Source organism: Chroicocephalus ridibundus, chromosome 1, assembly GCF_963924245.1.
Source record: "Chroicocephalus ridibundus chromosome 1, bChrRid1.1, whole genome shotgun sequence".
In the NCBI taxonomy this organism is placed as follows: domain Eukaryota; kingdom Metazoa; phylum Chordata; class Aves; order Charadriiformes; family Laridae; genus Chroicocephalus; species Chroicocephalus ridibundus.
Window position 1 is genome coordinate 151,820,607 of NC_086284.1, and position 24,426 is coordinate 151,845,032.

At 46.0% G+C, this 24,426-nt stretch overlaps 3 protein-coding genes across 5 annotated transcripts in view; 2 read left to right on the forward strand and 1 right to left on the reverse strand.

The window, feature by feature from the left end:
• BPGM (bisphosphoglycerate mutase) overlaps window positions 1-24,426 on the reverse strand; it is a 61,566-nt gene that overhangs the window by 33,876 nt on the left and 3,264 nt on the right. The gene's annotated exons all lie outside the window — the stretch shown is intronic.
• Window positions 363-8,573, forward strand: LOC134526782 (aldo-keto reductase family 1 member B1-like). Its single transcript, XM_063358989.1, has 10 exons — window positions 363-557; window positions 1,058-1,225; window positions 2,690-2,806; window positions 4,033-4,110; window positions 4,762-4,884; window positions 5,375-5,475; window positions 5,642-5,723; window positions 6,245-6,328; window positions 7,095-7,177; window positions 7,922-8,573. The coding sequence occupies exons 1-10, from the start codon at window positions 492-494 to the stop codon at window positions 7,962-7,964; spliced, it is 945 nt and encodes a 314-aa protein (XP_063215059.1). The 5' UTR covers window positions 363-491; the 3' UTR covers window positions 7,965-8,573.
• On the forward strand, window positions 12,848-21,852 carry LOC134526772 (aldo-keto reductase family 1 member B1-like). Its single transcript, XM_063358962.1, has 10 exons — window positions 12,848-13,504; window positions 15,288-15,455; window positions 15,892-16,008; window positions 17,344-17,421; window positions 17,988-18,110; window positions 19,236-19,342; window positions 19,467-19,548; window positions 20,203-20,286; window positions 20,459-20,541; window positions 20,847-21,852. Exons 1-10 carry the CDS (start codon window positions 13,439-13,441, stop codon window positions 20,887-20,889), a joined length of 951 nt encoding a protein of 316 aa, XP_063215032.1. The 5' UTR covers window positions 12,848-13,438; the 3' UTR covers window positions 20,890-21,852.

Genomic DNA, 24,426 nt, shown 5'->3' on the forward strand with positions numbered 1-24,426 from the left:
GGGAGGCTCAGCCCCGCGGTGCTGTGCCCAAACCGCCAGCACCGTAGGACCTTCTCTCAAAATCTTCCACTTTCAATTAACAAATATATAGTCCAAGACCACGGCTCCGGTGGGAAACGCCGCTCTCGAAGTATCAAACCGGCCCGAGGCGGGCGGGAGGGGGCGCTGGGGCGGCCTCGGGGCGCCCCGGAGCCACCTGGGCACCCCCTGCACCCCCCGTCACGCAGGTGGTTCCCCCCTCCCGTGACTTACCATAGCAACCGGCCGCGACCCCCATTGGTTGCCCCGCTCTGATGCTGATTGGGCGGCTCTGCCATGGGGGCAGGACTTGAGCGTTGATTGGCTGCTAAGGAGGGGAAGGCCGAGCGCTACCAACAGCTGTGTGGGCGGGGGGTACCGCCCTCGGGAAGGGTAGTACTGGCAGCCCTGAGGCGGGCCCGGCCCGGCCGCTGTGGAAGCGCCGTGCAGGTGGCGTGTTCCCGAGTGGGGCCATGGCTACCTACGTGCGGCTGGGCGCCGCCGCCAAGGTGCCCCTCATGGGGCTCGGCACATGGAAGGTAACCGCGGCCAGCCCTCCCGCAACGCGGGCCGGGGTCGCCGCCGCCATGCCGCGGGCCTCTCGCTCCCGGCCGGGGTTGCCCTCTGGGTACGGTGGCACCGAAGGTCTCTCCCCGCCCGCAGCCCCAGCTCCCGCAGCGCTGCGGGGCTTTGCCCAGGACGAGCATCGCTGAGGCCCTTCTGCGGGGCTGAGGCCCCCCCTTCCCGGCTGGCGGCTGCCGAGGGCTTCTCCTCTGGGTGGTGGTACGGAGGTGTGAGGAGTCCTCGGTCCGGCTCCGGAGAACGGCCCCGGTGCTGGGGCCTGGGCTCAGCCCCGGTGTTGGGCTGACAGGGGGTCGGGGTGACAGAGGGAGGGCTGTGAGCTTGGGAGCCTGGAGCTTGAGAAGCCTAAGAAAGCCATATGGAAAGGCTCTTCTTGAAGCCCCTCTATGTGTTATCTCCCCAAGGAGCAGCATGTGAGAAACCCAAATCAAAATATATCGTACCCTTTTCCCTTCAGTCCCCCCCGGGTAAAGTGGAAGCTGCAGTGATGGCTGCCATTGATGCTGGGTACCGCCACTTTGACTGTGCCTACGTGTACCAGAATGAGAAGGAAGTTGGGGAAGGGATCCAGCAGAAAATCAAGGAAGGCGTTGTGAAACGAGAAGACCTCTTCATCGTCAGTAAGGTAAGGATCTGATGGTTTTGGATCGTGGGCAGACCTGCTTTACCTGTGATGTTTTTACAGTAGGAAACTAAAGTAGTTTTATGCTGTAGCACCGGAGACACTCATAATGTAAATGAGATCACTCATGTTTCACTTCATCAGCACAGTGATACAGTTTGATTCTTCCCTGTCCACTGATAGCAATTTTGATTGTTGTCACCATTGGATAGGAAGAGAGAGTTCCCTGAGCTTTTAGCAGGGAAAACAGTCACCCTTATGCTAACTGTCTGGTGGCAGCTTTCTTCAACAGTCAATCCAATAATACCAAAGGAAGTCAACATTCTGATTCCCTTCCCCCGAAAAAAAAAAAAAAAATCTACTGAGAGTTTGAGCACCACAGCCCTGCTGTGGTCTGGCACTCTGCTGAGGAGACACTGAAGTGCTGGGGGATGGATGAGGGGGAACCTGGCCCTGCATCTCATACCTGCAGACCAATTCTTGCAGAAGGGGAGCAGGAAAAAGTAGAGTGCGCCAGGTAGCACTGCTGATACAAGGTTACCGCTTCCCCACATTGTGTATGGAGAGTTAGGAAGGACATGCTGTGTCTGCACCCTGCCGTTATCTGGCACCCAGCTAAGAAGACCCAGAAGTGTTGGGGGTGGGTGAGAGGACACCTGCAGACCAACTGGGGCAGAAGGAGGGAAGCAGGAAAGAGCAGAGTGGGCCAGGTAGCACCAAGCAAGGTAGAAACCCGTGATGCAGGGGTCTGAGATCACTCCATGTAAAGGACTGATACAGAGGCAGAACCAGTTTGGTAATGGCACCTCACAGGCTGCTAAAGCACAGCAGAGGGGACAAGCCTGGCAGTGGCTGGTGATTGTTCCAGCAGCCGGGCTCACAGTCCTGCCAAAGCGGTGTCTCTGCTGGGTGAGGAAGACGAGGTTCTGGGCACCTTGGGACAGTGTAATCTGCTCAGCACCTGTTCCACAGAAGGTGTGATTGGTGGGGTTGCTTTCTCTTGCTTATTAAGAAAAATGGGCTATTTAGCTGGATTCTGAAGTTACTTATTACCTTGGTAAAGGCTGGTGCCAACCATTTCTTTGTGGTTTTTTTGTATTTTCTTGGCTTTGCCTGCTAGGTTCAATGCAGGAGTTTTATGCATGGTCAGGAATGATATATGTCTTTGTTTAAAAGCCACCTATTGCAAAGGCAGACCCTGTGTAAAAAGGGGTAGCACAAATGATGCTCTAATGGAACCAGAGGACTTTGTTATGATCTTGCTCAAATACATGTGCTGCCACTGCAGATACTGAATTCAGTGTCATGGGCCAGTCCCATCACAGAGCAAGCATCGTATGAGGAGCACCAGGATGGCCTCATTCCACATTGCATTCCAAAGAAGATGGAGCATTTCTGTCCTGTGTAGGAGAGCACCTGAGAGCTTTAACCCAGGAGGTCATGATGTGCCTTGGTTTTTTTCTCTAGTTATGGTGTACGTTTCACGATAAGCCTCTGGTGAAGGGAGCTTGCCAGAAGACTCTTGCTGACCTGAAACTGGATTACCTGGATCTCTACCTCGTGCACTGGCCTTTTGGTTTCAAGGTACAGTAACAACAATGCCCTTGGATTTGTTTCTTTTGTCTATGGCTTTTGGGGAGCTATATGGCTTTACAGCCCAACAGTTGCTGTGGCTGAGAAGTCATGTGTCTGTTGCATGTATCAGCAGTGCTCTGGTGCTCAGCTTTACTTTGGCCACACGAGACAGGCTCTTGATCTTTGCCCCCGAGACTGCTGCTCGCATACCCCTTTGATCCTGGGAATGATGGTCTGAAAACTAGGGGCCGATCTGCCAGCGTAAGACAGGCTGCTCTCCCTTTCTCTTACAAATTGGTGTACGGTCATCTCAAAATTACCTCTTGCAGGAGCAGGGCTATAGTTTGCTGCCTGACAGACATTTTCCTTTGTGTGTTACAGAATCGCAGAGCAAGAGAAAATATTTCTGTTTTCCATTTTCTTTCTTTAATCACCAAGTCCTTCATACAGTACAGATTGAGCTGACCTTGCCTGTAGGAGCCTTAGTCTTGTTCTACTAAGACAGGAATTCAAAAGGTGAAACTCTTTCACAGATTAGTGGAGGAGTTGATGTCTGTTTGACTATTTCTAGTCTTAGCCTTTCCTTCCTGCTACAGATCAGTCTCCATCCTATCTGTTACTTTTGAGATGCTCTTCTTTATTTCATACTCTATTTTAGCTTTATGTGAACAAAGTGGTGAAAATGAAACTGTCTTATGGTGATAGTGGCAAACAGCTGTTAAAAACAGTTCAGTCTTGGTATCTTTTCAAAACTCATACACAAAGGCTCTTCTGATTTTTCTAGTATTATCGGATTTACACTGAAGAACTGTCACTGCACATATCTTTTTTCATAACATCTGATCTTGTAGAGACGAAACCTATGCGTTCCCAAGTCCCCTGATGCCCTTCTGGAAAAAGAACAAACCAGTTCTTCCAAAGTGGGCACAAAAGAACAATACATGAAGTGAACATGTATAAGACTGGAGGCTGTAGTTCTGAGTGGTGTGTTTCCCTGTAGGTGTTTGGGCAAGTCATCACTTTGGGGGGTCCAGCAGAAAATCTTGTCTTTATGGGAATGGTCACTGGCAAAAATACCTTCAATTCCTCCTGCTCCTCAGGAAGGAATGACTGAATGTAGACAAGAATTAGTGTTCTTGCCTGCACTAGAAGTTTAATTTATCATGGTCGTGAGCTCTCATGGTATTAAGTGAACTTCTTAGCAGATTTTCAAGCATTTTCTTTGTCACTGACAGGCAGGAGAGGAGCTGTTTCCCACAGATGACAAAGGCATGTCAATACCCAGCAACACAGATATTCTACATACATGGGAGGTAAGTTCAGCCACAATGGAAGAATCATGTCTTCTGTCCTCGGCAGTGGTGTTAGCTTCAGCAGTCACAGAATGGCTCATGCATGTATGCAAAATTAGTTGGAAAGAATTCACAAAAGTATGCGGTAGCTCTTAAAAATGTGCATGCTTAGGCAAGCTATTATTCCTATTCACTGTGGATTAGCATCTCAAGTCACTGAGCTGCACGGTCACTTTCAGTGGAGCTGTAGATGAGACTGAGGTTAGAAAAAGTTATTTACTTGACCATAACTGTACAATTTTTCTTCACTGCAGTTCTTATGCAGTTTTTGAACTGCTCAAACAGATTTTGCAGAAATAAGACATTTGGGTTCTGATCTTGCCATCTTCCTAGGGCATAGCCCTCCAGTGCTGTCACAATGGTAGACTTAGAGTCTTCTTTTCCTTGTGTAACTCACTGAACTTCAATCTTAACAATGATTTGGGGCTTTGGTGTGATAGAAAACATGGCACAGATATTACCAGTATCCACTTTCCCCTTGAGAATCAAAAACTTGGCAAGTCCAAACAGTTATTTTGTGCTTCCCAGGAAGGAAAACAAGCCATCTCAGGAAGAATGTATTCAGGTCATGTCTTGTACACTGGATGCTGACTTTGCTCCTCTTTCTCTTAGGCCATGGAAGAGCTGGTGGATGCTGGCCTGGTAAAAGCCATTGGTATCTCCAACTTTAACCGTGGGCAGATTGAAAGAATCTTGAACAAGCCAGGACTGAAGCACAAGCCTGCAAATAACCAGGTAAGCTGCAAAGTGACTGCAGGTGAATAGTTTCCAGGGATTATAAAGATCTGGTTACAGTTGAATGAGCAGAGGAAAAAAGGGAGAACAAAGTAGACACAGCGTGTACTCTAAATCCTGCTCTGTGACTATTTCTCACAGAACGGAATATTTCCTTTTTTGTGTCACCTTGTTGAACCACTGTTTACAAGTTCTGGAGTATTTCCCTATGAAGCATTCTCTCTGGAGGATAAAGAATCTAGGCACGAGCTATCATTCTGACTGTAATCAATGACTTCTATAAAGCTTCTCAGAACACAATCCAAAAAGCACATGAGGACTCAGTATAAAAGTTGGTGCCCTACAGGATTATAGTCTTGTATTGTCACCCAGACCACATGCAGGGTAGGATTAACACATGCTGTAATTAAGAAATTAAGATTCAGAAGAAAATCTCGAGAGCGTGGGAACACTATGGTAGTTCTACACAGTCTCTACTCTGTGTTGGCAGATCGAGTGTCATCCATACCTTTCCCAGGAAAAGCTTATCAACTATTGCCAATCCAAAGGGATCACTGTGACAGCATATTGTCCCCTTGGGCGCCCTGACAGGTAATTTCCAAGTGGGTTAGCGTGGTTTAAGTTGAAGCATTCAGACTAATTGAGTGAGTAATGGTGCAGGTGTGTGTGCACGCTTTTTCATTTTTTAAATACTCATACTACGTAGACTCTTTCTGCAGAGATTCTTTGCCATTTCTTCCTTTTTGTCTCTGTGTAGGGCTAAGCCAGAGAATCCTTCCCTTCTGGATGACCCCAAGATCAAAGAGATTGCAGCCAAGCACAACAAAACCCCAGCACAGGTACGTAGGTGCCAGACAGCGAGTACCCCTTCCTGTAGCACGGCCATTAAGGAAACACGGTGTGAAGAGAGAGTACAGCCTCTGACAGCATTCCCTGTGAACTGTGGTGCTCTTCTGTGGTGTGAAGTAGCAATGCAGGTTGTCTACTACGTGGCCTGCAAGGTATACTTGAAGAAGCTCTTTAGCCCTCAGACAAAAAAAGGTTCTTGACCCATCTTCAGATGTCATTTATGTCCTCTTGCAGAGAATGAAAGCTTTGCATAGACGGCTGAAAGTCCTGGTGGAAAGAAAAGGAATTGACTGTCACAAAGCTGGACGGGAGAGGAGGCCTTCCTTATAGGCCTGCACCACTTCCCTCTTTGCTCTCTAGGAAGCGCTGCCTAAGCCACACGAGCAGGAATGGTTTGAAATGCAGCTCTGCAGAAGCAGGTGTATTTCAGGGAAAACAGCTGTTGGAACAGGCTCTGCTTTCTCCAGAGCAGGAGTCATCCTCTCTCTGATTCGCTGGTCTGTTCTTGCAGGTTCTCCTTCGCTTCCAGATCCAGAGAAATGTCATTGCAATTCCCAAGTCTGTCACACCACAGCGCATTGCAGAGAACTTCAAGGTCAGTGATTACGAGTGAGCTGGGTGCTGCTCTTCAGGGATGTCATGCCTTCCCCCTGCAGAGCAAGCAGTCATCCTTTCTTACCCTTCCCAAGTCCTCTTCAGGCAAGAGGACTGGGCTTTTTCTCCCTCTCTGGAAGCTAGGGTTGCAATGGAAACTACAGTTGGAGAAAAAAGAGCGAGCTCCTGGAAACAGTATGATGATAACCTTATCAGTCATCTTGCGTACTGTCTCCTGTTCTGTGACTTGTGGGATGAGGTGGTGGGCAGGGCTTGTTTGGAGTCCAAATGCAGTAACATTCCTCAAAATACAGAGTAAACAATGTTAAGGGAAGAGTCCTGGTGTCAATAAACCACATTGCTCCTCCTGACTAAACTTGGGGTTTTTTTCTGATATTGGACATCAAGATTTCAGGAGTAACATAGCTGCATTCATTGAAATATGAAAGTTTTCCAGATGTTTCTTCTGAATTTGAGAGAAATATGTCTTCCACGAATAGAGGCGTTCTGCAACACTAAGTGCTCACTAAACACCTTGGAACAGCTGGCACATGTAACTGCAACTGATGATCTCTTTTGTTTGTTTCTTCCCTCTGCCAGCGATTTTATTCCCTTGAAAATCCAAAGAGACTTCTTTTCCTTTTTTGTCTCATGAAGCCATCATTTCTAATCAACACTCTTTCTGATGTGAACTTGTTCTTTAATCTTGTGAATCTTGCTTCTGACTTGATTTGTTCAAAGAAGTGATTTCCAGCTGTTTTTCTTAGGTGTTTGACTTTGAATTGACTAAAGAGGAGATGTCAAACCTTCTCAGCTTAAACAGAAACTGGAGGATCTGTGAAATGGTCACGTAAGTGACAGCTGGTTTCCTTCAAACTCTTATATTTTCAATAATCTTTATTCTAATCTCACAGTTACTGGTATAGGGTATATTTTGAAATCTGAAATAATTTGAGGGATGAAGCATCTGTTATTTAACATCTTAGTGAAGTTATATTTTCACTTTATTATTGACTAAAGGAGAAGTCATACTATGTACTCATTGTGCATCCTTTCTCTGGGAAACTGTGTGTCTGGAACTCCAAAAAGGGACTTCTAGTTAATAACTTTGGCTATGTCCGTATTGAATAAATGAACATTAGGCAGTTCTAAACTTACAGTAATTTTTTTCTGTGAGTTATTAAAAACTGGTATCAGCTCTTACATAAGCGACTGGGGGAGGGAATGACCATCTGAAGTGCAGTACGAAGAATGAATGCTTGCAGATGCGCACTTGGGAAGCCTACAGCCAGACAAGAAGCCTTGGCTGAAAGGCCACAGGAACTGCCTTTTTTTTTTTTCTATAAGCAATGTGAACTTTAACTCTTTATCTAGGAAGTAACTTGGTCCTAGCACTGTTCAGTGCCTGAATAATAGGAAAAAACTTGAATTTGTTGGTCATGTGTGCCATTTCTATACTAATAAGTCTCTTAAACTCATTCTACAGTTACACAGTTCATAGCCTCCCTTGAATGCTCCTTTATATAGCCAGTGTAGTTCTATATAGCATTTATTTCAAACTTGAGAGTAATCTTTCCTCTTTGATTTCCTTCAGGTGCAAAAATCTCAAGGAGTACCCTTTCAATGCAGAATACTGAAGACAGTTTTATCCTGCCCTCCTGCAGGCGTCTCGGGTCTAATAAGCTTCTATCATTGTCTGGAGTTGTCCACTATGTAGCTTGCACCCTGTATTTCTCCTGTCAGCAAAGGCATAGTATATGTATTCAGTGACTTTGGTTTGGGTTTTTCTTCTTTGGTGGAAGGAAATAGTAAAATTTTTCTAAAGAACAAAATATGGGCTATAATAATTATCTACTCATTAGATGAGTGTCTCTGCATGGCTGAAATTAGCAAAGAAACAAGAAGAATGAATTAACGACTGATTTTATATTTTTTTTTTTTATCTTCTGTCTTGCATGGACACTACTTAAGGCTGCAAGCTAAGGGTATGTGAGCACAGGAGAAAGATCCATCCTGAAAGAACAAACTACATAATCACTGCCTGAAGAGTCAACAATTAGCTTTACTTCTAGAGCGTAGTCCAAAACTTTCTTGGAAAGAAGAATAAATGGGAGAAATGTCCAGACCTACAGATGCATACCAACTCATACTGGGCCTTATTTCAGTTGCATTCTTTTACGGGCTGAAGCTGGACAGAGATTAGTGTTCAATTTCATTCTTATCCAAAATAAAAAATGTTTAGATTACTGCTGGTTTAGAAGTTCTATTCTAATGTGAAAAATTTACAAATCAAGCCACTTGCATCAACAATGCCATTGGAAACCACCATCCATATTCAATTTTAAATGATGTCACAGGAGCATCAAGATCTTGTCTTGATCAGAAGTTGAATAACTTGTTACAGTAAGCTTTGGTTGACATCACTGCTGCTGAGAACAGTTGAGTATGACAAGCCTTAGTATGGATTATGGATCAACAAGCAACAGGAGACCAACACCTGAAACTGCTGAAAAGCTGTACAGTGGTGTTTCTGTGGAGTGATTTGGTTGGTAGCCTGTGCTGACATCTGGCTATAAAAACCCAGAGTAACAGAGACTGGGGCGAGAGGGGAGACTGCACTGAGCAGGTCTGATACTGCATGGAAATAGAGGGTGCAAGGTGGAATTGTTAGTACCGAGCTGCTGCCCAGAGCTTGACTCTGAGGTGACTGGAGCAAGCGTCATGTTCCTTCTAGGCTGTGCTGACTCACTGGCACAGGTCTCTATTACATGTAACTCTGTGTGTGTGAGTAAAGCTTTCCCTGATAAAGCCTGTTCGTCAGGGTGGAAGAGCCTTGTTGGGCAGTGCTGGGATAGGTAGGAGGTGTCGTGGGTCCTTAACTGCAATGTGCCTTGTGCTGGTGGACGCAGGGTCTCTGCAGTACAACTACTGCACTCTGGTCTAAAATATCCACACCAGATTGAGCTGTTGAGTCTGACAAAAACATATGAAGTTTGAGTTGTATCTTGAGCAACTGGGTGGTCCAGAAACTTCCTTGAGAAGGTGCTGATTAACAAAAAACTGCTTTTGTAAAAGTTAATAGTATTAGGACCCACTGATGACTGACGTATTGCTTATGCCATCCTAACTTCTGTCATAACTTAGCGTGCAACAAGTGCATACAAGCTTAAGCTACTTACATTGTACATCATTAGTTTGTAAGTATGAGTGCATGGATGAAAGATGTTGGACAGATAACAGAAAGGCTGAGAGGCTGATGCTCACGGGAGCATCAAGATTTTGTCTTAATCAGGAGCAGAATAAGTGGATATAATGAACCATGGCTGAGCAGCCAGTGCAGCAATGGGCTGTTCCTCCCTTGGTCCTCTTGGTGAATCCAGCTTAGCAGTGTCACGTTGCCTGGTGCTCCCTTACCCCATGACGAATGCAAAAAGAACTTAGCCCTTTTTATGTGATTAAAAAAAACCCCAGAGCTTTTGTTTTCAAATGAGGTGTGAACAAAACTTGTACTACTGGCATGAGTATTATGGTTACGAGAGAGACAGGACAATGGACCTCAGATACATTACAGCTTCAAGTGTTGTTAGTACTTATTCTCACTCATTCCAACAGGAGAAAAACACAACATGCAAATATTCTGCTCAGTACACATATATAGAGATCATATAAGCTATTCTAAAATATATATATATGTCCCTACAATATATCTAATATGCTTTTCAAAGGGAGGTTATACATTCTTTTGGAAGTTTTGGTTGGAAGTATTTGTAACATACAACCTCAAGATGAGGGGGAAAAATACGAAAGAGGTATTGGAGCACAAATCTTAATGCTAAACCAAAAAAAAAAAAAAATCAGAATTTACAAGGGGCAGGATTTTCCCTTTTGGTTTTTTGGTGTGTTTGTGGGTTGTGTGGGTTTTATTTTTAAACACATTTCCATAGCTGAAACACTGAACTGGCCATACTTGTCCTTTACTCCCTGATCACGTGCAGCAGTCTCTCTGGGGGAATTCATCTCACCTAACTTTAGGTGTCCACAGTGTAGGCACAAGCACCCACCTTGGGGCCAACCTCCCAGCTCCAGTCACAGCCAAGAGATGTTTGGGCAAAGCAAGGCAGCAGCCTTCAGCGTGATTCATTATGCCCAGGGACAGGGCTGCTCTGGCCCATCTTGTTCTTCAGGCTCTCCAGACCTAATGCACTCTCTCCTCCTGCGAACAGAGGTGAAGTCACCTGCACTTAATGGACATGATCCCTCCCTGGGACAATTCCCACCAATAAAGTGACATGGTGCTTTTCCCTACAGGCAGAGGGCAGCCAGCCCTCAGAGGAGACTTAAATTTCTCTCATTGCTGGCTAGGAGCAAACAGGCAGCCCTCCTACTGGTAAAGAATTGTTTCCACTGGGACCTAACCCATTTGATCATTTTGGGCCTTGTTCTTCTTAGATGCCAAACACTGCTCATCTCTTGAAGCTATGATTTTTGGTGAATTAGAATTACTATGTGCAAATGTCAACACAACAGACCTGAAAGGCGCTACAATAAGCGTAGAGTTTAGTGCACACAGATCAAATCAGACCCTTCCTCACTCACACGGTTCCTCAACTCATCATCAAGCACACAGTTTTCAATATTTCCCAGGCTAGCTGGCATCCACTGATTCATGCAGTACTTCTTCCCCAGAGGCTCTACCATCACCTGACAATCCCAGCCGTGCCTTCGGGACAGAGAAACAACTGACAGCCCCCTGTCTTGGCATGATCTGGGGAAAGTTTCACACCAACAGGCACAAACAGCAACACAAAATGCCAACCTTCTGCCCAAAATCCTCTGATAAAAGACCAAGACATCCCTCATTCAAGAAACCATTGGGGAAAACCAAGCACCCACCTTCACAGGAGAACATGAGTTCACAGAGGAAGCAACACAAAAATCTCAGAAGAAAATGAGAGGAAGGACAAATTGGATTTCTCAGCTGTGCTCTCCACCAAGTCTCATCATCTGCCATCACACGCTCTACCCTGCTCATTGCCACAGGAATGCAAGATGTTGAAACCTCTCCCCGTAAAGACACGCTCAGAAGAATGAGAACAAACCCTGCTGAGTTTTCTCCTCTCTGTTATAGGAGACACCGTTTTACTGGCCAAACAGACGGGCTTTGCAAGCTTTCACAGACTTGCAGAGCGTGTCTCTGATGGCACCAGTTCACCTTGGTGTTGCTCCAGTACAAAATCTGACTGATTCTGGTAGTTCCTACAGGAAGACCTCCAACATCTGGAGTCAAAGCGTGACACTGTTGATCCTAATAAACCGTCAGCACACCACCACTAGCTCGAGCATCCAGGAAATACAAAGGAGAACAGAAGCAAACTGGTACTTCAGCTTGTCTCCAGGATGCCGTGAAAAGGCAAATCACTGGCATGGCTCAACATCTTATTTTGAAAAAAAAAAAAAAAGAAAAAAATTGTGAAATGCATATTGCATAAAATTTAACAGTCATCAGCAAAAAGAGGAGTACCTACTAACAGCACAGATGATCATTCTGATGTTTCAAAATAGGGTGACTTCTCTGGAGGGAGAGAGTCTTTGTCAGGACAAGTCTCCACATGACTTCCACTAATAATTAAGGCCAAGGCAGAGGTCAGGTATGGAAATCCATCCTCTTCGAGCCCAGCTAACCATGTAATACACCTCCCAAACACTACTCACTTTGTGCGCCAGCTCTGCACCTCCGTTAACTTTAGCTCCGGTCCCTCGCCCACCATCATCAGCACGCAATAGGAATGCCCACCAGACACAACGCCATGGCTGACACAGGGAGGAGCTTTCCTGCAGCTCTGCAGATGGCCTGCATCTGTTTCCCTGAACCAATGGAGGGACAGTAGGAAGGAAAAAAGGAAACGTGAAAACCTCCCGACTGGGAAGGCAGCAGGCCTCTTGTGCAAACAGCTTGCATGTTGTTAGCAAGCATGTTGTTGATAGCAAAATACTGTCAACAGAACTGAGGCACAGGCTCAGGCTGATCACAATCTTTCCGTTGATTTCACTGACCCCTGAACCAAACCCCAAGCAGTCTGAGCATACTCAGAGCAGATTTACAGAGAAGGAATCCAGGAAAAAAAAAAAAAAAAAAAAAAGGCAAACACTGCATTATATAACTGATATAACTGTTGCGTGATACAACTGAAACGTCACATCCTGCTGACGGCTGGTGGTGCTGACAAAAAACAGGAGGGAAGATTAAAGAGGCAACTGATTACCTTGTCTGCTCTCAGGTAAATGAAGCAAAAAGTACAAAGCTACAAAGCAGCTGGGCATCTGCTGTGGGAAGTGCACCCAGAGAAAAATGCGCTATTATACTCCCAAATAATGCTTGCACGTGAATAAATTCTCCAAGCATGAGCAAGCAGCAAAGCTTCCCAAGTGGCCTTAATATAACATCCTGGACCACCTACTGGATCCTGCAAGTAGTTTTTTGTCCTTTTTTTCCACTGGGCTGTGACCACTTCAACAAAACAACATGCTCTTATTGCAAAATTTCAAATGTAATGTAATTGTAACATAAAATTACAGACCATTTATCTCTACACTTTTATTCTGAAATATGTCCTGCACCTCCCTGAAAATAGAGGGACGATGTGATTATCATGACACTCATAAAAACTCACTATTCTTCTGCAACAAACGAAAAATATTAAAAGAAACTTCTCCCAACAGTAAAAATAACACTCTTCTTTAAAATCACTGCTGTCTAAATTACTCCTACAAAGCAGATCACTTTTCCTCACCTGTTATTGCAAGTGTAAGCTACGTTCCTCCCACCTTTACAGGGGCACTGAAGGCTGAAAGCTCCCAAATCCACAGAGACCACTCACACTCTGGGAGCTCTAACGGAACCTGGGCCACCACCGCTTTCGTGGGGACACGCTGCTCTGGCCGGAGGGCTCAGAGCCCTTTCTCGGCCCGAGGCTCACAACCGCGGAGCGAGCAGATACGGGGAGAACGGGCACCAACCGAGGCCGAAGGCGGTGACTGTCCCCGGGCGGATCCCGGGGCGGGCGGGACCGGCCGCTATTAAAGGGACCCGGCGGCGTTCCGGCGTGGGACCATGGCGACCCGCTTGCAGCTGAACACTGCGGCCAGGATGCCCCTCCTGGGGCTCGGCACATGGAAGGTAACGGAGATCTCGGCGGTGCCCCCGGCCGGGACCCCGGAGGGGGCGGCCAGCCGCGGCGGGCTGGGTCCGCACCCGCTGCGATCTCCTCCGGGCCGCCGAGGGGGTCCAGAGGGAGCGCGGGCAGGGGCGACCCGGCTCGGGGACCCGTCCCCGCCGCCAGCCCGGGTCCTAGCGCAGCGCTCCCGGCGCCACCGACACCCTGGCCGGGGTCACCCTCCCGGTCCGGCGGAGCCCCGCGCTGCTTTTGAACCGGTTTTTATTTTCTCCGTCTTTCCTGCCGCCTTCTCTGCGGGGGAGAGGCGACCCTTGGGTCTCTCCGGTCCCTGAGAGGTGGCTCCTTCCTTCCCTCCCTCCCTCCCTCCCTCCCTCCCGGCCCGGCTCCCGCGGCTGCTCCGACCTCCCGGCCGCTCTCCCTACCGCTCCCCGTGCCGCCCCGCAGGCAGGGCTGGAGGGCGGGGCGCTGCTGGGCTTTGGCTGCCGCCTCTGTGCTGGGTAACTTAAATCCCGGGTGAGGCTACCCTGAACCACCTGGTAGTAAGATACAGCTTTAGAAGACAACTGATGCGTTTCCAGCAGAGAGATTTGCACTGCTGTTACGATGACTGCAAAATCAAACAGTGACCCGTACAATGCCTGAAAACAAGCATTACGGGATCTGTCTGAACAAGATATGCCATCATTTATTTGCGCACAGCTCTTGCCTGCCCTTTTGGGGTATAGAAACACATAGAAATGTACATCTCTTCTATCTCTGAGGGAAGCAGCTGGTGCAACCTTCAAAGGACAAGTGGGATGTGTCCAGGGGAGGAGCTGGGCTAGAACATGGTACAGTACTCCATGGTACTCAAGTATTGTGTCCAGTTTTGGGCCCCTCACCACAAAAAAGACATTGAGGTGCTGGAGTGAGTCCAGAGAAGGGCAACGAAGCTGGTGAGGGGTCTGGAGCACAAGTCTTATGAGGAGCAGCTGAGGGAGCTGGGATGGTTTAGCCTGGAGAAAAGGAGGCTGAGGGGAGACCTTATCGCTCTCTACAACTGCCTGAAAGGAGGTTGTAGTGAGGTGGGGGTCAGTCTCTTCTCCCAAGTAACAGGCAATAGGACAAGAGGAAACAGCCTCAAGTTGTGCAAAGGGAGGTTGAGACTGGATATTAGGAAATTTTTACACTGAAAGGGTTATTAAGCATTGGAACAGGCTGCCCAGAGAAGTGGTTAAATCACCATCCCTGGAGGTATTTAAAAGACAGGTAGACATAGTGCTTAGACATATGGTTTAGCGATGGTTTTTGCCAAGAGTTAGGTTGATGGTTGGACTAGATGATCTGAAAGATACCTTCCAACCTAGGCGATTCTATGGTGATGTGGATGACTAAGCTGTAGACCACTACTCCCCCTATCAAACTAAAATTCTCCCAGCTGGGCAGTTGCTATTTCTGTTCTCAGACACAGCACTGGGAAGTGCGGAGTACTGAGCAAGAGGCACCACAGAGCTTCCCAGCACAAAATTACTTTCCCCCTGGTCCGGCTCTGGAGAACTGTCCTGGTGTCTGGGGCTCTCCTCTCCCTGGCTGTTGGGCTGAGCCTGTGTGGGAGTTGGGCTATGGAGAAATGGCTGGAGACTGGCTTCAAGCCCTGGAGCCTGCTTTGAGAAGATGAATGTAGCTTTAGGAACACTGCATAGAAGAATTCTTCTTAAAACACCTTTGTATATGTTTCTTTAGTTTCTAGATAACTAGGAAATGACATGTATGCTTTGATTTGGGTTCTTAACCTTCTTTTTTCAGTCCCCAGCTGGGCAAGTAACAGCTGCAGTGATGGCTGCCATTGATGCTGGGTACCGCCACTTTGACTGTGCCTACGTGTACCAGAATGAGAAGGAAGTTGGGGAAGGGATCCAGCAGAAAATCAAGGAAGGCGTTGTGAAACGAGAAGACCTCTTCATCGTCAGTAAGGTAAGGATCTGGTGACCTAGGATCCAGGGTAAGGCCTGCTTTGCGTAGAACGTGTTCATAGGAGGAAATTCAGAGCTGTGGGGAAAGACTGTGTGCTATAGCATGGAGTAATTTAGTTTAGGCCAACACTGATGGAAGCTTCTTTTTATCCCCTTATCTTGTAGAGAGTTATCTAAGATATGCTCCACATTCTCTATTTTCATGGGACTGTTCAAAATATGCATTAAAGTCAAACAGTCCTAGAAGGTGTGCTTTTTTCCTTGCTTATGCAGGAAATACAAGATTTGGCTCACCATTGCTGAAGATCAGTAGGATGACCTAGTTCCACATCACCTTCCAAAGGTGATGTGGGACTGGCACTCTCCTGAACAGGACAGAAGGGTTCCATGAGCTTTAACCTAGGAAGTCACAGTGTGCCTTGTCTTTTTGTCTCTAGCTGTGGTGCACATTTTATGAAAAGCCTCTGGTGAAAGGAGCTTGCCAGAAGACTCTTGCTGACCTGAAACTGGATTACCTGGATCTCTACCTCATGCACTGGCCACTTGGGTTAAAGGTACAGTAACAGCAATGCCCTTGGCTTTCCCTCCTGGGGGATCCTTCAAAACTGCCAGTAACGCTTGCAGCACTACTGCTGCTCCAGTCCAAGAAGAACATGTGTCTCTTGTGTGTACCAGCACTGCTCCAGTGCTGCTCATTCAGCTTTACTGTGGCCACGTGAGCCAGGCTCGTGATCTCTGCCCCTGGGACTGCCACTTGCACAGTGTCCTCTGCCCTTTTGATAGCGGAGATGCAGACCTAGCACTAAGGTCAGGCCTCCCAGCTGCAAGCATAAGTTGTGCTGCTTTACTTTTGGCTATGCATTGTCTTCTATAAACCCAAAGTATACTCATCTGCCAACAACTTAGCCTCCTACTTTGTTGGAAGGAGGGCTGTGCTTTGCTGCCTGACAGAAATTCTTTCCTCTGCATGTTACAGCATCACAGAGCAAAAGAAAATGCTTCTGTTTTCTATTTCTGTCTTTAATCACTGAGTCCTTAATACAGTATAGATTGAGCTGGCCTTTGCTGCAGGAGCCTTAGTGTTGTTCCACAGACCTTGGATTTCAAAAGGTGAGACTTTCTGACATACAAGTTTCATACTTCATGTACTTCAAAGGAGCTGATGCCTTAGTCTGTTTCTGGTCTTAGCTTTTCCTTTCTGCTACAGACAGGTTAAGACCTCCAGCCTATCTGCTGCTTTTGAGCTTATCAACGGTTTATCATCATTTCAAAGCTGTCATAGTTAGTTTTATGGGAACAAAGCCCTTGAGTAAAAGCATCATGGCGTAATGCTCTGACATCTGCACAACACACTAGGTGTAGAGCAATATGGAGATGGGGGGCCCTAGCTCCGTTCCCATATGTTTAAGATGTTCTGATTTTCCTAGTGCCACCAACTTAAACTGAGACTTCCCTCACAGAAGACCTGTGTGTATGTAATACATTGTTCAGCAGATGTGACTCACCCTAGACCTAACTTAAATGTCCTTTGGACCTAAACAGGTCCTTATACTTTTCAAAAATCAAATCTTTAGAAAACTGTTCTTATTGTCCCTTAAAAGGCACGATAGAGGAGTACAGCAAGCTTGTTTGTTCTGCTTTGTTCCACAAGTGGTGTGACTTGTTAATCTGTATGTGTTTTGGTGAGTCACCACATTGCTGGGTCCAGGAGATACACCTGTCCCTCCTACTAGGAATGGTTGCTGGCAAAATGCCATAAACCTGCATGAACGATGTAGACAAGTATTAGTATTTCCCGCAGTAGAAGTTAAAGTTATCACGGTTCTCAGTTGTTTCGGTATTAACTTCCCAACAAAGAGTGTTTCAAGCATTTTCCTTGTCACTGACAGGCAGGAGAAGAGCTGTTTCCCACTGATGACAAAGGCATGTCAATACCCAGCAACACAGATATTCTAGATACATGGGAGGTAAGTTCAGCCACAGTGGGAGAATGATGTTTTCTGTCCTTGGCAGTCTTTTCTACGTTTTCATTACCTTCAGCAGTCACAAAGTTCTTATGCATTTCTCTTATGGTATACAAGGTAGCTTTTCAAAACATAATGCTTAGTCAAGCCAACAATCTTCAGTGAAGCTGCAGACCAGATTACTTGACTGTAATAGCCACAGAACATCACCACAGTTCTTTAAACCGCTCAAATACACTTTGCGGAAATAAAGATATTTTAGGTTGTGGTCTTGCTACAGCCTGGGGTACAGCGCTCCAGTGCTGGCTCGATAGCACATTATTAATTATTATTTTCCACACATAACTAACTTGGTGTTTCTACCATCTCAAGAAATGAGCTTTTGGGCTGGGGTGAGATCAAAGACATAGCACAAATACACAATTGTGCACTTGACCCCAAGAGAAGAAATCTGCAACTCCAATGAGTTGTCTTTACTTTCCCATGAAGGGAAATCAGCCATTTGAGGAAGAACCTCTTCTGGCCCTGCCTTGTACACTGGATACTGACTTTGCTCCTCTTTCTGTTAGGCCATGGAAGAACTGGTTGACTGTGGTCTGGTAAAAGCCATTGGAATCTCCAACTTCAACCATGAGCAGATTGAAAGGCTCCTGAACAAGCCGGGACTGAAGTACAAGCCTGCAAATAACCAGGTAAGCTGCAAAGTGACTGCAGGTGAATAGTTTCCAGGGACTATAAAATCTGGTTACATTTGAATGAGGAGATGGAAAAGGGAGAACAAAATAAATAACAGCATGTAAACATCCTATGATTACTTCTGGGTACACGTGAGGATGTTGTAGAACCCTTGTATCCTCATAGGGGATGAAGTCGTGGTCCACAAATTACAATCATAACTTCTTAAAATACCTTACTTGTTCTGTTATTAGCAATAGCATCAATCTGTTATTAATAGCACAACACATGCGCTTCTTCTCATGCATGCATATATGAACACACAATTCACTCAGTCACCCAGTTGGAAATGGGAGGTCAGTTTTAACAGTATATGCAGAAGCAGAGCACATATTCACACATCAGTGGCTTTCTGGTATCTACCCTGAAGACTTATTTTTATTCATATAAAATAAAAATAAAGTGTGTGTATACACACATACAAATACTCACGTAGTCTCTGTCTGCACATAGCAGCCACTACATAACCTGCCGTAGATGCTTATTTCTTCAAGTGGCCTTGTACAGATTCAGACAGCTCTGAATTCAGCTTCAGTGAGTACCAGTCTCCAGAGTTTATCAGTCCTAAGAATACTTCAACATTTCCTCTGCCTGTAGTTACCAAAAAAAGAGCAGGCAAAAAAAAAAAAAGGCATCTCCATCTAAAACTATAGACATCTCCTCTAGAACCACTTCACATAAACTCACAAGAAAGGGGCTTTTATGACAAGAACAGAGAAGGGAGAACAGAGCAGACGCAGCATGTCTTTCTAATCCCATTACACACCATTATTGAATATACAACGCACTGTGGTTTTCAATATTTGCTAAACTACTGCTTAGAAATCTCGGAGAAGCACCTCAGAACATGCTTTCTCAGGGCCAAAGAACCCAAAGATTATTAAATGCTCTTTCCCCAGAGCAAAGACCCAGAGATGCAAGAAGCTTTACTGTAGGTGCTGTACAAAACTAAGGCTGAATAATACTTTGCAAAGACTAGCACATTAGGCCAAAAATTGAACTCCAAATGCATTAAGAGATAATCTCTGGAGTGAGTTACAGCAGTCATATTGCTATCAATCTCCGTACTCTTGTGTTCGCAGATCGAATGTAATCCGTACCTTACACAGGAGAAGCTGATCAAGTACTGTCAATCCAAAGGGATTGCTGTGACAGCGTACAGTCCCCTTGGCTCTCCTGACAGGCCATGGTAAGGCTGCCTTAGAGTTGGTGAGGGAGTTGGCATGGATTATGCCTGAAGCACTGAGACAGTAAGCGCACCGTTAATCATTCATCTAAATACAGAATTCTGTTGCTCTCTTTCCCCTGTGCAGGGCTAAGCCAGAGGATCCTTCCCTTCTGGATGACCCCAAGATCAAAGAGATTGCAGCCAAGCACAACAAAACCCCAGCACAGGTACGTAGGTGCCAGACAGTGGGTACCCCTTAGAATCACAGAATTGTCTAGATTGCAAGAGACCTTTCAGATCATAGAGTCCAACCATCAACCTAACACTGCCAAAAACCACCACTAAACTATGTCGCTAAGCAACACATTTACCCATCTTTTAAATACCACCAGGAATGCTGATTCCACAGGACAGCTAATGACAAAGTAAAGGGCAGGCTGGCTCTTCATTCCCTGTAAACTGTGGTGCTCTTCTGTGATGTTAAGTAGCAATGCAGGTTTGTTTACTATGTGGCCTGCAATGCATGCTTGTAAGGGTTCTCTGACCATCAACAGGGAATATTTTCTTGACCCGTCTCCAGATGCTGTAATCTTCCAGTTTTCCCATCTCCAGTCCTATTGCAGAGAACGAAACCTTGATAAAAGTCCAGGTGGGAAGGAAAGGACTTGATTGTCCCAAAACTGGATGGGAAAGGAGGCCTTCCATGTGAGGCACCACCAATTCCCTCTTTGCTCCTCAGGAAGTGCTACTTAGGCCACAGGGACAGGAGTGATTTGGAATGCATCTCTGCAGAAGCAGGTATAGCTTAGGGAAAACAGCTGTTGGAACAGGCTCTGCTTCCTCCAGAACAGGAGGAATGATTCAGTTTTCCGTTCTTGCAGGTTCTCCTTCGCTTTCAGATCCAAAGAAATGTAATCGTGATCCCCAAGTCTGTCACACCACAGCGTATTGCGGAGAACTTCAAGGTGAGTGATTACGAGTGAGCTGGGGTGCACGGCACATTCAGGGCCGGCATGGTTTCCCCCTGCAGAGCAAGCAGGGATCCTTTTTCAACCTTCCCTCCTTGGGCAAGAGGCTTTTTTGCTTACAGCCTCTGATTTGTTCAGAGAGGTGATTTACAGCTCTTTCTCTTGTTAGGTGTTTGACTTTGAATTGACGAAAGAGGAGATGGCAACTATTTTCAGCTTTAACAGAAACTGGAGGGCGTATACAATGAGCACGTAAGTGGCAGCATTCAGTATTTGTTTCTTTCAGACGTTTAAGTTATGAACACTATATACACAGAGATTTTGCATCTAAACAATTGCCTAGAATGCTGAGAGCCCAAGTCACTGACAAAATGACTTGAGGATTCCCAGTGTACAAATGGCACACGCTATCCAGGAAAACAAATATGGAACAAATCCATTCTACAATTTTATAGTTCACATCCTGCCTTGGTGGCTCCTCTAAGCACCCACTACAGCTTGATAGATTAAAACAATTAAAAAAAAATGGCTGAAACCAATACCTTTATTCCCTTCAGGTGCAAAACTCACAAGGAGTACCCTTTCAATGCAGAATACTGAAGATTGTCATATCCTGCCCTCATATCCTTCAGAGCTTGTTCAGATATTCTTCCTATCGATTTTTCTTATTGCATCTCCTCCTACAGCCAGTGAAATCACAGGCTATGTATTCAGTGATTTATTGTGGTGGTTTTTTGTGGTTTTGTTTTTTTTTTTTTTTTGAAATAAGGACACTGTAAAATTGTTGTGGTTTGGGCCAGACTGGCCACTGAGATGAATGACAGATGCTCTCCAAGGAAAGCATGGAGAGAGAGAAAGATACTTAGGAGTCTCTGACAAAATGTGGCATTAAAGAGAAAACAGGGAAAGCCAACTACACGTTCAGACTTGTACTCAATTTTGTAACAACAGCCTAAGGAGGATAATCAGCAGTTGTGAGCATTGGAGGAAAATTTGAGAAGCGTGAACTAAAGACTAACTTTCTTAGCATGAGTGAGGCAACCAGGAGTTTCACCACTCAAAAACTAACTGAAAAAGGGTCTTTTACTATTTATCCCTCTCTTAGGAAAAAAAAAAAAATCCATATGCAGAAAACATACAGATGCATGCTGGGCAGTATTTTTACACAGGGTTTCTCCTATGTGTCAAAACAAAACAGCATGGTGTGGTTTGGATATAACGCAAGTTCAATATGTGCTTCAGATTATTGCTAGTTGTGAAATTCTATTCTTACATGGAAAATTGTTAAGAAGGGGAAAAAAAAAAAAACACAAAGAAAACCCAAAGCCTCTGAACTTGCACGTTCCACTTCATTCAAATGCCTGTCTTTGAGGAAAAACTAATTTTTAAATGCAACCATGAAATAGAAGATTCCTGTCTGATCAAAAAGATCTTTTACTTTGAAAGTGTGTTTATGCTCTTGCCTAGACCTTCTAGCTAGAAGTGAGATGGGATGCTAGACCCCCCAACACCATTTGACTTTAGGAACTGATTTCATTCTTTACCATTATTTTTTAATTAAATATGCTGCCTGTTGCAGATAAAACTGGTTTTGGTATTTTTTTGTTTGTGTGGGTTTTTTTCCAAACTAAAACTTCCAAAAGAAGGTAAAATACAACCCCCTGCACCAGGAACAAAAAGCAGCAGAGGGATGCAGTACAAGTATTTTTAGTACTTCTGTCCAGAACTAATAGATGTTAGCCTATCGCAGCCAAACAAAAGAAACATGAGAATTTCCTTGCTGTTCTGGTTTTTTTAGATGCGCTTTGTTTCAGACCCACTCTGCGCAGCTGCATTTAGCCCTTGCTCCTAAGTCACAGACAACCGCTGAGGTCTCTCTGCTGGGGAATCATCCAGCTTTAGGTGTTGACCTCAGGGACAGCCTCTAAGCTCCAGTCACGGCCACGGGATACTGAAGCAGGGCAGCAGCCTTCAGCACTAATTACTCATAGTGGGAGCTGCCCTTGGTTCAGACCCAACTTGCTCTGTAGAGGCTCTCTAGACAGCACCCACCCTTTCTCCTGTGAAGAAAGGTGGAATACACACAGGTCAGCTATGGCCACCTGCACTCCGGGGACACGGATCCTGCCTGGGACAACAAAGCCACTCCGCACTTTCCCCTGCGGGCACCAGAGGGCAGCCAGCCCTCAGAAGAGACCCGCGTTGCCCCCTCCCTGCCGGCCACCAGCCCCCAGCAGTGCCTGAGTCCACCGGCCTCTTTGACCTCTAGGCCTCCAGCAGATCCCGGCCTCAGAGGGCACGGTGGAAAGACACAAGTCCCAGCAACCCAGTGACAGCAGAGCCAGGCACCTGAGCTCCACACGCACCCCTACGTGCACGGATGCCCACTCTGGAGCATACCTGGCACAGGGGAGATGTCCAAGGGTAGGTCTCAAGAAATCGATCCCCGAACCTCCTTCCTGCCTGACACTCAAACTCAAGCCATCAAAACAATCAAGTTTCCTTTAACAAACACCAAGCGAGATGAGCAGGTATTTGCTTTTGTGGCTGCGTCACCTTTCTGTTTCCTCCTTCTGGGCTGGTGACTAAGCGCATAATCATAAAGTTGCACATTGGGTGTCATGGGAAAATGGTAAAACCTTTTGTTCAAGAAAAGAGGCACCTCGGGACCTTCTTTCCAAAATTTCCACTTTCGATTCGTGAACATGTAATCCAAGAACATCAGTTCTGCAGCTTCCTAAAGGAAGCAACCCCTAAAACCCTCAGCAATGCCCAGGCTGAGGTGAGACAACTCTGTTGAAACCTAATACACATTCTTATTGAACAATAAAGGTACAATATTTGCTACTGTACCTTTGTGCAGGGAGAGCCAAAGGTTTAGACCACTGTCTTTTCAGTGATGTACCTTTTCTAGCCTGCGTCACCCAGTGGCCACAGTGCCTTCAGGCTTTTCCTTGTTCCAGTATGGCTCATCCACCAGCTGCAGTCCCCTCAGAAGCAAGCCCTTTTGGCATGGATCTCCTTCAAAGAATGCACGTGTTTCCAACAGTATGTCTGAGCCACGGCACTGTGGACTTAAATTTTGGCATGAGACAGGGTGTTTACATCAGTTTTGGAGCTAGCTGGAATTGGTTCTGGCTGGCACTGAGCAGTTCATAGTCTGCACACAGGTCACCACTGCCATCCCCTGATACTCCCTCCGATTTACGTCCTTTACATTCCGCCCTTCACCTCATTGAAAGATATATTAAGAATTGTTTCACCCTTATATAAACTCTAACATGATTATAATCTTAATGTATATTCATTATAAAATCCATCCCTTGTCCCTGCAAACCAGACTAGTGTAGTTAACATCTCATCAGTGTGAACGTAACACACATCACAAACCCATCCCTTCCCCAGCAGACAAAATTATCAGGATCAACACTGCAGCAATCTTGACATATACTTTCCAACCCCTTCTAAAACTTTTCCCAAGGTCAACCATACTGCTGGACCACCAGCATTATCCTTGGCTATGCCGCTAATCTTCTGCCTGTCTTCTGGCATGCTCCCTCCAGTACCATACATGTAAGTCACTCCTTGACGTCCCACCAGCTTATCAGGTGATACCAGAGCAGCAACAGCAACTGTGCTCAGACCTTGGAGCTTTCAGGAGCATCAGTGATAAACACTTTTTCTGGGTCCTTTCTCCCTTGCCTGTAAACTCAAGCCAGCAGTCCAAGCAACTGCAGTTGATTGCTTCCTTCTTCCCAAGAGCTCTGTGGGGATGTCTCACGCCCCTGTGGGATCACCAGGATCAGGCCATTGCTCCACATAGCCCTTCACTAGGGGATCCCAAAGGCCTCCTCCCTTGCGTAGGGCAGTGTTTGCAAGTAGCATAGAGCCCAAACTCCCCAGAACTCTGCTCTCCTGAGGCAAAAGCTGTATCCCATTTGCTCCAGCTTCACAGCACCGGCTCGGCCATTGCAGGGGCACCAGCTGCTGCAAGTGTTCAGCGTTTCTGTAATTTCACTCTCTGGGGAGCAGCACTGCCACCTATCTCCACAGGTCCACTTAATCTTGCAACTCCATCTGCCTGAAAGAGCTTTGTTTTTACTTTGCCATCAGTCCTCAGTTTCCCCCCAGGGGTGC